Source organism: Polyodon spathula, chromosome 19, assembly GCF_017654505.1.
Source record: "Polyodon spathula isolate WHYD16114869_AA chromosome 19, ASM1765450v1, whole genome shotgun sequence".
NCBI classification, from domain to species: Eukaryota; Metazoa; Chordata; class Actinopteri; order Acipenseriformes; family Polyodontidae; genus Polyodon; species Polyodon spathula.
The window spans coordinates 20052319-20065068 of record NC_054552.1 but is presented as its reverse complement, the minus strand read 5'-3'; the positions used below and the strand labels follow the sequence as shown (position 1 = coordinate 20065068).

Sequence of the window (12750 nt, the reverse complement as noted above, 5' to 3'; positions counted from 1 at the left end):
GTTAGTTTAGAGTTTAAACATTTTCCAAATGTTAAATGTTTTGGCACTGCTCCAAAGCATTTAACCAATGTCAAAGATGTGCTTGTCAAAATGTAGATCTAGCTGTAGTGTTTGTACAAACGGATATGTACTTTGAGATTCACACATACTTATTTTATTGCTCTGAGCACACTCTTAAACTCTGGGGAGACATTTAAGGAGGACAGAAATGTTTTAAACTCCTGTAAATAAATTGTTTGTGCACTGGGCTTGCAGTGTATCCAGATAACTTTTAATAATCAAGAAAATCACACAGGCTCATTTAATTTGAATTTTTAATGAATCAGATCAGTAATAATGCTCCTTTTGTTTATCAAATTCTTAATAAGGGATAGAGTGCTTGCTAGCCACTTTGGATCCCTGCTAATAGACAATCTGGGTGATTCCAGTGCCTTTACAGATTAGATAACATTAATACTTCAATACAGCAATACAGGTATGGTTATCACATGCTTAGCCCTTAGGCTAGCCATGCAAAAAGCTAAAATGCCCACCGCTGAATCCTAAAACATACAATATATTACTCTTCATTACAGTCCGGAGTTATTTTTTCAATAGTCTTTTCCATGTACACATGTAGTCTTATACACTGTGTACAAAAGTGAGTTGCACCCACTTTTGCCCTCACAACAGCCTCAATTCGTCGAGGCATGGACTCTACAAGGTGTTGAAAGCGTTCCACAGGTATGCTGGCCCATGTTGACTACAACGCTTCCCACAGTTGTGTCAAGTTGGCTGGTAGTGGAATAGCTCGCTCCATCTCATCCCACAGATGCTCAGTTCGATTGAGATCTGGTGACTGTGCAGGCCACTGCAGTAAGCTGAATTCACTGTCGTGTTCATGGAACCATTCCTGGACAATCCTAGCCTTGTGGCATGGAGCATTGTCCTGCTGAAAAAAATTCATTAGCAGATGGATACACTGCTGCCATGAAGGTGTGCATCTGATTGGCAATGATGTTCAGATATCCTGTGGCATTCAAACATTGCTCCACTTTTATCAAGGGGCCCAATGTGTGCCATGAAAACACACCCCACACCATCACAACATCACCACCAGCCTGCAATGTTGACATGTGGCATAATGGATGCATGTACTCATGTGGTTTTCTCCATACCCTAGTCTTCCCATCAGTGTGAAATGGAAGGAACTGGGATTCATCAGACCAGGCAATGTTTTTCCAATCCTCCAGTGTCCCATGTTTTCATTCCTTAGCCCACTGCAACCGCAGTTTCTTGTGTTTTGCTGAAAGAAGTGGAACGCTGTTAGGTCGTCGGCTGCCATACCCCATTCACGTCAAGGTACGACAAGTTGTGCATTCTTTTATGGGTCTTTCGGCACCAGTGTTGTACTGGACTGTCAGTTGAGTAACTGTAGCCCATCTGTTGCTCTGCACAATTCATGTCAGCCTTCTTTGGCCTCTTTAATCAATGAGTTGTTTTTGACCACTGGCCTTTGGCTGGATGTCCTTTGGGTGGTGGACCATCCTTGATATACATGGGAAAAACCCAGCAGCATTGCAGTTCTTGACACACTCAAACCAGTGCTCCTGGCACCTTCTACCATACCCCGTTCAAAGGTACTTAAACCTTTTGTCTTGCCCATTTACCCACACATACACAATCCATGTCTCAGTTGTGTCAAGGCTTAAAAATTCTTCTTTAACCTGTCTCCCCTTCATCTACATTGATTGAAGTGGATTTAACAGGTTACATCAATATGAGATCTTAGCTTTCACCTGAATTCACCTCGTCAGTCTATTTCATGGAAAGAGCAGGTGTTCCTAATGTTTTGTACACTCAGTGTATACATCACTGTTAAAGTGCATCAAAAAAAGTAAAACCTGCCTTAGCGACCACACCTGAAGAGAGACCACCTCTCTTGAGCAACATTTTGTCCCCTATAATTTAACTGTGAAGAGCAACCACCTGTCATCTGCAACCAGCGACCACATTTTCTTACTCTCATCTGTAAAAACAAACCTGTAGGACAAACTGGTCTCTGCTTATCAGCCTGTGTTTCTTTGAAGTTTCCAGTTACAGTTTCTGCATTGTACGACTTAGTACTCGAACCTAATACATGAATCAGAACTTGAACTTGAACTTGAAGAAGCAGGAACTTAAAGGAAGATGTGAACATGTTAAAACAAAAGGTGTACACGACTGTAAGTTATAGTTTTAAAGTTAAAAGAAGTCAACATGAAAGTGAAAAAAAGCCCCAGAAAAACCAAAAACAAAGTGTTTCTTACCCTGGAGCAACGTGTTAAAGCAATATCACAGCTAGAAGCTGGTACCAGCTGCTGTTAATTTGCTGAACAGTTTGGAGTTGGAAAAACAGTAATCCAAAACCTGGTAAGCTAGAACGCAGAAATTCTTGCTGATTATGAGTGAAATGAAAACAATTCAATCAAAAGTAAACACGCCAAAACTGGAAATGAAGAAGTCAACTTGCTCACTTACGAGTGGTTTAAATCCACTGTCACTCATCATGTAAATGTCTCTGGTCCAATGTTAAAAGCGCAAGCCAAAATTTAACATAAATACTACTGTATTAATAAACCCACCAAGAGATTTTAAATACAATACAGCACTGTAATGTATACTGTATGTAACGTTCATTTAACATGAGTCATCGGTAAAAATAGTAGCCTTTCTATACATAGTAAAAGTGCCCATTTTACAGCAAACCTTTGAAGAGAGACCTCTGACAAGCAACCACTTTTGCTATCTCCCACGAGTGGTTGCTCTTGGCAGGTTTTACACTACTGGAGGGTCTATCTTGTTGGGGTACAAACATTTCCAAGTTTAAACATTTGAACTTGCTTAATTCTGAAGTTTAAATGTTTCGGAAATTAAATCAAATCTAGCATCCCTACTTTAAATAACTTTAAAATGCCCCCTGTGTACAATACAAATTATAATGTAATTTTTCAGCAGAAGTGGAGAATAAGCTTTAAGAGCTACAGCTATATTCCTCTGTGCCGAGTTAGCAGTCTCTGCTGACTTATCGGTGAATGCTACCCTGCCCATTACATCTCAGTATCTATGCTAAAGGCCTAACCTAGATGCAGCTGAGTTATGGGTACAATGGCATTTCCTGACTTTTGTGGCTTTAAGCTGCACCATTAAAGTACATTTAACTGTCATTTTTATGGAAGCAATTTCCTGACTTTTGTGGCTTCAGGCTTAAACCATAACTATGTGTTAATAATTTTTTGTAATTAAGTTATTACATATATTTTAAACCAGAATATGCAACTCACACAGCATATAATAACACCGTGTAACAATTTTTTTTTTTTTTTTTTTTTTTGGTTCCTGGTTAGTAAGTGTTATTTCCTAATTGCTTATGCCTCAAAAGTATAGAAAATGGCTATTATTCCCCACAAACTTTGCTTTTGTGACCAGGACAGTGATATTTTGAAATTTACCTATTTTCCAGAACATTCCAGATAGATTCAGTGCTGAGTAAACTTGGAGTAACTTCTAGAACTTTCTAGTAATATAAATAGTAGTATAAATACAGGGGCCTTAAGCCCACCAGTTCAGTTTAGTTCCAGCTGCCTAAGTGGATACATATCTGCATTTTTCTGAGATGGCCTTGAAGTATGATGAGTACAGCTGGGAGGTCATAGGAGACTTCAAAGTGGTAGCATTCCTGATGGGTCTCCAAGGCAGTTTTACCAAGTTTCCCTGCTATCTTTGCCTTTGGGACAGCAGGGACACCAAGGCGCACTACCACAGGCGGGACTTGCCACAGCGGACCGAGTTCTCTGTGGGGAGGAACAACGTCAAGTGGGAGCCACTGGTGGACCCCCGGAAGGTGCTGATGCCACCACTGCACATCAAGTTGGGCCTTATGAAACAATTTGTCAGAGCTCTAGATAAGGAGTCGGCAGCCTTCAAGTACCTTCAAGACTTCTTCCCTAAGCTGTCTGAGGCAAAGGTCAAAGCCGGTGTCTTCGTCGGACCACAGATAAAGAAGATCCTGGAGTGCAATGAATTCCCCAAGAAGCTCACTAGTAAGGAGAAAGTGGCTTAGAACAGCTTTGTCCATATCCTTGATGCTCATCTTGATAAATTCAAGGAGAACATGGGAGCGTACTCGGAGGAGCAAGGCAAGCGCTTCCACCAGGATATACTGGACTTTGAACGCTGCCACCAAGGACAGTATAACAAGAACATGATGGGATGATATTTGGGGGCTCATTCGTGAAAGTGATTTACAGTATAATCGTAAATCTTGAAAAACTACTCACTTCTAAATCTTTTGTAGTCATTTTTGTATTACTTTAGTATAAATACATGTTAATTTGGATTCATATGTTGTTTTTTTCTGACTTTATGTGAACGAAAAGACACATTCGCCCGTTTTCTCATTGGAAATAGGTAAATTTCAAAATATCACTGTCCTGGTCACAAAAGCAAAGTTTGTGGGGAATAATAGCCATTTTCTATACTTTTGAGGCATAAGCAATTAGGAAATAACACTTACTACCCAGTAACAAAAATTGTGTTACATAATATAATGTATTGCAGTTAAATCTTCTGAATTTATTTTCTAAGACACAGGCGACTGTCAGTTGCACTGATTTAAATACAAAAGAGACTAATAGAAAAACAACAGCAGAAGCCTAGGAATGGTATTCTTTATTTCTATAATAGTGTTTGGTTCCCGGCAGTATGAATCGCTAAAGCCTGATTAGCTCAGCTTGTAATGCTGAATCACTGAAAGTTATTTGTGAGCCAAAGAGTTGTCAATACGACTATTCATTCTGAGTGCAGTTCAAGAAATAAGAAGCAGAACTTTCATACCTGCCACAGCCCACACAATCCACTGATTTCAACCCAGCTGAGAATAAACTTGCACATTAAAACATCTTCCATATTTCAGAGAGTATATCAACCTATATAACACAAATCTATTATTCATATTTAATAGTTTATACCATTTAATTAACGTTAGTGTCACAAATGAGAACCATTAATGACCTGCCTGTGCTGTCATTAATCCAGTTACAGCTTCATTGACCCTGCAAATGGCATACATGTGGTGCATGCTTTATCTTACACTTCTTGTAGTGTTATGGTTATATTATTGGAAAGCACAGGTAGACAATCTGGAATATAGCACCGGTCCAAGTCATATCTGGTTGACCAGCATGAAATTCATTGCAGAAAAAAATTAATAACATAAACTACTGAAAATTTCTTTTTATCCAGTGCTGCAGCAAATAATTGAAAAATACAAAGAGGAGAATTATGACACAGTTGTTGGGTCCCCATACCTACTGGTAGTTTAACAGTGGTTCTCAGAAATGTTGGACCGCACCCTCCTTCCTTTTATCTGTGGTACTTGAATATTAATTATTTTAGGACATTAGACAAATATTAGAAAAAAATAAAAAACATATTTTATTCAAAATGTAAGAGTCCTGCTATTAGAGATACAGTGCTATCTTTATTTTTGTAACCCAACAGTGTACTTTTATTTTGTATCACATTTTTGTTTCATTAGCTTATTTTGTATCTCTTTATACCAAATGTAGCATCCTCATTTTTGCTGTACTTATATGACTGCTTCTGCTAAATCAAATATTGGAATATTGAGAAATAACTCGCGAAAATTCCAGACCACATTTTATTTTGAAAGTGGGTTAAACAGTGTTTGTGTTGTGCATTGTGATCTTCATCACTCTAACGGACATAAGTGGAGGATTGACATAGGTTTTGCTCAGACATAGGTAGGAGAAATTGCATTGGAGTATAGTTATACACATTTTTAAACATAATACTTAGTAGTACTTTACAATAAAGTCATTTTGACCTGGAAAGCTATTTGCAAGTGTATTCTGAAGTACTGTACAGTAGCTGTAACCATCTGAATTCACAAGCACACAATGCAGTTTATCAAACAGTTTTAAACAATAAATACAATATGTATAATACTTTACAAATGCATTTAGGTCCATGCATGATTAGCATTATGCAAAGCATTAGGGAAGACCAAGAATTAAGTGGGGTTATCTGCAACATCACTCTGATAAGGGAAATACTGCAAACAGAAAATGCACTTCCCTGCTGTCATCGTTGGGCCATGGTAACTTAAGTATTCCTTGTATTATAGTGGCTTTAGGTAAGGCACTTGAATAAGAAAATTAACATTTTCATGAGAAACTCATGTTTCCATGTGTAAATGGGCATTGATTTCATGAGAATTTCCTTGAGACTTTCCTGTTAAAATACTGCAGCTGTTTTTTGGAGGATCTTTCATGAGTTTTTCTTCTCAACATGCACGCGCATGGCCACTTCATGTGAAGAAACCACACATGTAAACTAGCCCTTTGTCACAGAAAAAAAAAAAAAAAAAAAAACAATAACTACATTAAAAACAACAAAAAAAAAAAATGTTCAAATACCATTCAATTACAATAATACTATGAGGGAGCACTTGGTCCTTCTCAGTGACAGTGTGTATTACTTTAATAACCTGGTTGAGTGTAATCACAGATAAGACTGTAAGCTAAAAGACAAAAGTACCAGAGGAGGTGGATCTAATAAGAAATGTTGTGGATACAAATGTTTTAAAGTGGCCCCTCCTTGTTCTTGTGTTCAGTTTGTAGTTTTGCTGGTAGTAAAATGCTGCTCTGTGGCTGCTCTGAAATTGATGACTGTGATGATATCACATGAAGACTGCCACCTTACAATTAGATTTGCCCACTATTTGGTTCTGCCACTGTGTTAGACATATTTATTTGTATGTGGGCTGCCCAGTGGATATACTACACCACAGCAGATAAACCTGGCACCAGACCCTGCACAACTGCCAAACCCTTGCTATGTTTAGCTGCGTACATGCTTTCTTTTATTAAGAAGACCACATTCATCACAAGATATTAAACACAGACTTGCATCTTTTTCCTGTTGGGGGGTTGGGTGGGGTGGTAGAATGCATATATCTATATCTGTGTATATCAAGCTAATGGTCTGAGTTCACCGGATTCCTATATTACTGAGCAAGTGAAGAAGATGGATCAATCTCTGCTGCCCTGCATGACAGTAATGTGTTCAACAGAGTGGCAAGAGACAATTCCCCACCTCTGTGCTGCTACTTTATGTGGTTTGCTTCTGGCATCAATGCAATTAAGATAAAATATTGTATATACAACAGTGATGTATTGAGCACAAAGTTGAAAGAATTTGCTGTGATAAAAGCAACCTTTCAGCCTACACGTCATATGTCATGTATGACAGCTCTGGATAATAATATAGTGTCTTTTAACCTTTCAATTAGTGATTGCTTTTCCAGAATGTCATTATTACTCTCTAAACCAGGGGTAGGCAACCCTGGACCTGGAGTGACACAATCCTGCAGTTTTTGTAGGTATCTCTTAATTGTCAATTGCTAAATACCTGGAACACATGGCAATTCTAACCAATTAAGCCAATCATTAAATCAATTAATTTATTAAGGGGCCTGGGTTAAACAAAAACCAGACGTGTCTTTGGCACTCCAGGACCAGGGTTGCCAATCCCTGCTCTGAAGAATATAACAAGCATTAACTCTCCTGGAGTCTCACATCAAAGAAAATATGAGGTCTATCAGTGGCTCTGTATGGGTGTCTGGGGGTGATATGAGCTTTATTAAAGGGATAACACTCTGTGCCGTTTAGAACAAACCTTCATGGTTTTTCGTTTGCTAGTACCCCAACGTGATGTGTGGATGTGCTTTGCTATTGTAACACAATCTAACTGGTGACCATTCACAAAAGGTCCATGCTTGTGTGTACAAGCAGCTTTAGATCTTCATCAGCATCTGTGCGGCGGGTCACATCACACAACACTGCCTGTTATAGCATAGTGGTATAAACAGGACAGCAGAAATAAATAAAAAACCTTCTGTATTTACCTTGATGAACTATTTCCTGTTCACTTAAAATGTAAGTGCTGTTGTTGTTATATTTACAGTACTGTGTGCATTTTAATAATCGTTGGGTTTATGAAGGTATCTGACCTTATTATTAAAAGGCTGTCCATTGTGATTGAGAATGTGTTGAAGGTCCATGTCTGGATTACTTGTGTTGTCTTGCAGGAATCACGGTGCTCTTGTCTCTCACTGTCTTCATGTTGCTTGTAGCAGAGATCATGCCTGCAACGTCCGATTCGGTGCCTCTAATAGGTAAGTTTCAATATCAAATATGTTGATTATGGTACTCCTGTGGTTTAGGGAGGCAAAATCACCCATACATACTGGAAGACAGGGAGTTCAAGCAGACTCCTGCAGAGCTGGTCTTTGTCCTCCAGGGGCCAGTAGGTCAGGTATAAAGAGGAGGGTCTTGGTAGTGGGATCAGAGGGAACATTACACAGCCTGCATAGAGTCAGGCACACCTCGGCCACTGCCTGCTCCAGGTAGCCCCTTAGCAGACATGTGTAAACCCTGTAAAAGTATTGCTACAGAATCTGAAAATATAAATACCACACAATTTTAGGAAACTATAAATATAAAACAGACCACCTGATAAAAAAATAGGTTTGTTGTTAAAAAAACCAACACTATTCTGTAAATCTTAAAATGGAAGTAACCATGCCATTAGACTGAGCCATTAAGCAACAATAAGCAATCAATCTAGTGTTCCTTACCGTTAATTAGCACATGTCAGCGCTCCAATGGTAAGCTGCTCCAGCCACTGACTGGCTGAACAGCAGATGTTCATTACTGTACTAATTCATTGGTCTTTTTAAACATTATTTCATTTTTGTTACATTGTATGCAGTCCCAGCTGTCGTATGCTAGAGATTTTTAATTCTTAAGTTGTAGTAACAGTACATATTTTCTTTCTGTGGTTTTGTGGTTTAATTATAATGAGGTTCTCTAGTGTTTCTTTCATTCACCACATATTGTAATAATTAATGAGTGCTTCAATTAACTGAATACATGTTTTAAAGGTTCACTGTAATTCTTATTAACAATATCAGCATAACGTAATGTGATGGAAACAGCAGTTCCTGTTCAGCATGACTGCAGCTGGATTTCCCATTTATGTTTTGGTAACTGAAGATTTGACATGCTATATGTTTTTCTTGGGATATTTAGCGTCAGACTAAACACTGGTTGTCTGTAGATGAGTTGCGGTAATTCAGTAATATCACAATCAGAGATATGCTATTGGTAAAAATCCCACATTTTACTGTCTGTGCAACATTTAGGAGGGGTTGGCTAAGGGTTGGGGAATGAGGGAGTGTGGCTATTACACAAAATATCTTGAAACTATAAAATCTCTAATGTTTTATATATTGCTGTAACTATTTAAATACATATTATGTTTTCCTATTTATCAATAGTTGTTTTTGTCTTATCAGTAAAACTATAACACAATAAATACACAAAGCACTGGTCTTACCTAAAGCAACATTAGGTAGTCCAAAAATAGAGCTAATCGGGGTCTGTGAAACCATGATCTGCTATGGATACACATTTTGTACTAGGGCATTGAAAATATAATTATACAATTAAAATATAAACCATTAAAGAGAAATTGGGAAATGTGAAATGATTCAAAATACCATGCTTCACACAACGATACACCCTACGTAAACATTCCACAGTGTTTATGCAGCATTACTACAGCAATCTCCAGTATTATGAGTATGATGCAGTTTTCATTCATATCACTGAGTTATTAAATGTCTAGCTGGTGATAAACCTTCTAGTCAGGGAAGCCCTTATAAAAGCTTCCCCTAAAGCATACCAAATTGTAATAAAGCATAATGAAGACATGGTAAAGCAAAGGTAAGTACTGTAAAGCCCAGTAAGGTATGGTAAATCATATTTCAAAAGGTGACACATCATGTTATGTAAAAATGACCGTAGTGCTTCCTTTTGACTCAAAATCTATGTTGTTGATATTCATTGCTGCTTTGGCTTCCTGTGAAAGCCCATTCCATATCTTTAATGAACCCGAGTGCTGTGTTCTCGATGCAGCTCAGTATTTTGCCAGCACCATGATTATTGTTGGCTTGTCGGTAGTCGTCACCGTCCTGGTTCTACAATTCCACCATCATGATCCTGACGGGGGGAAAATGCCCAAATGGGTAAGTAGAGTTACTACTGCAGCAGTGTTAAACCTACTAATGCACATTAAATATGTCCCTCTTCCTTATTGTGATCTTTTATGGGCAGAGCCTTACATTGTTGGAATTATATTAACAGTGAAATGATTGGTACATTTGAAGATAAACAAAAACCTATGTTTTAGGTATATCAAAACATAATAAGTAATAATTTTAAACAGCTGGTGAAAACATGTTATATGTGGCTGCCACCTCCTCTATTCCTGTTAAGAGCTTATCTCTTGCCAACTAAATATCCATTAGGAACTGCCTTAGCATGATTAGGCATGGGGTATGAATGTAGAAGCTTGATGAGGCTTATTCTTGATGGAGACTTTGTGGAGACATAAAGAAAATATAGAAGAGATGTGCAATCTGGAAATGTGGTTAAAATAGCAGTGCCACATTGCAATAGGATTGTCATGTAGCGCAGAGTAAATGCAGTCACTGAGAGCTTTGTCTTGAGCTCTGGTTGTGCTTGGTTTTCCTTTCTGTATGTACATAAGTGCAGTATGTATGCATATATGAATTAATGTTGTGTGTACGTGTGAATGTGCCCTATCACAAAGCTTTACCTCTTCAGCTAATTAATGTGTTTTTGAATAACATGCAAAACTGTTCCAGACTGTTTTTGTTTTCTTTAATGTGTTTTAAATATCAAACCTCTCCATTTTTCCTTTCAAATTGCAGGTAGTTCAATTAAAAATACAGACAAATTCAATAAGTGAATTGAAAAATCTAACCAAAGATCACACCTTTGTGGGTTATCTTTGTCTTGCCCCAACTCCTTTAATTAAGTTGTTGAAGTTCTTTTTATTAAAATTCACTCTGGTAATTACAGTTAGTTCTCTGACTGTTTAAATAAAATATATGGTCAAACCTGCTTCCACAGCCACTGAAGCCACCACCTGAAAGTGGTGTTTAGAAACTAGTGGTCCCAATATGTTGGTGATATTTACAAACATGTTCAATATTATATTTACAGCTATGGCCAAAAATTTATCATCACCCTATATAATTAACACATTTTGATTCATAAAGTCAAACGAAACCTGCTGAATAATGTTGTGTTAAAATATTTAATTACATACCGCTTTTTAATTTCCCATATACTGACAAAAATTTAAAAATTTGACATTTGAAAATACTGTACTGAAATTATGGCTTCGGGTAGACTTTTGCGATATAATTATTTGTAGTTTCTTTTATTACATGATGTTAAATAAAAAATCTAAATTATATTCATATATATATATATATATATATATATATATATATATATATATATATATATATATATATATATATATATATAGCTTAGTCCTAAAATTCTAGGTGATCCAAAACTTTTGGCTGTGCATAGTAAGAAACAAATTGCAGTTAAATATGATTCTTTTTTCTAGCTGTTTTATTCCTTTCGGCATTTTAAATGCATCTTTACCTCTGGCTGCAGACGCGAATAATCCTCCTGAACTGGTGTGCCTGGTTCCTGCGCATGAAGAGGCCCGGAGAGGACAAGGTGCGTCCAGCCTGCAACATCAAGCAGCGGCGCAGCAGCATCTCCAGCGTGGAGCTCAATGCCAGCACCAGCGTCCCGCACTCCACCAACGGAAACATGCTTTACATCGGCTTCCGTGGGCTGGAGGGAGTGCCCTGTAGTCCCACCCCTGACTCAGGAGTGATGTGCGGGCGGTTGATGGGAGGGGGCGAGGAGGACGTGCTGCTGCCAGCGGAGGGGGGTGGGGACCCCGATCTCATGAAGATCCTGGAGGAGGTGCGCTACATCGCCAATCGCTTCCGAGACCAAGACGAGGATGATTCCATCTGCAACGAGTGGAAATTTGCTGCTTCCGTCATCGACCGGCTCTGTCTTATGGCGTTCTCTGTCTTTACCATCCTACTCACCATCGGTATTCTCATGTCGGCGCCCAATTTCGTTGAGGCCGTCTCAAAAGACTTTACTTGATCCCTGACCATCTCCACAAACCACAATCCACAATGCAACCCTTAGACAGACTGAGAGCAACTCCTATTGCTAAATGGTTGTAATTAGTGACTGAAATGCAGTACCTCCTGTTAGCTCAATAACTAGCTCATATTCTCTTAAGATTTTTCTTCATTTGCATAATAAAACCCTGTAGCGGATATTTTAACTTAATGTTGATTTTCTAGGTCAATTATGAAAACTACATAGCTTAATATATCAATAATTATAGCATCTCTACACAAAATATTATCTAATTATCTGCTATTTATCAGTCAATGTAAATAAATTAAATTAAAATACCAAGATGAACTTACTTCAATATATAATTTTTTAATGTTTGTTGTAGATAGCTTATTTAATATTATAAACAATCTCCCCCATTAATTTAATAGGTATTGCATCTTAACAGTGCTTAATTAACATCAGGCAACTCAGTTTAAAAGTACATTTACTTTTGTTTATTTCAATGTTACAAAACTAGGTAGTCAAAGTATCAGCATAGGATTTTTAAAGTGTTCAGAAAATTATTAAAGCATGTATTTTATCAGAATTCTAAATATACCTAAAACATTAAAAAATGCATTCATATATTTTATCAGATTAAGAATTCCAG

General features: G+C 37.7%; 1 protein-coding gene across 1 annotated transcript in view; it reads left to right on the top strand.

Moving 5' to 3' along the window:
* Positions 1-12351, top strand: part of LOC121294520 (neuronal acetylcholine receptor subunit alpha-7-like) — a 36280-nt gene extending 23929 nt beyond the window's left edge. Inside the window, exons 8-10 of the mRNA XM_041218314.1 lie at positions 8132-8218; positions 10023-10132; positions 11604-12351. Of these exons, the coding sequence (XP_041074248.1) occupies positions 8132-8218; positions 10023-10132; positions 11604-12116 (710 nt within the window). The 3' untranslated portion in view covers positions 12117-12351. The remainder of the gene's footprint in view (positions 1-8131; positions 8219-10022; positions 10133-11603) is intronic.
* The last annotated feature ends 399 nt before the right edge of the window (positions 12352-12750 follow it).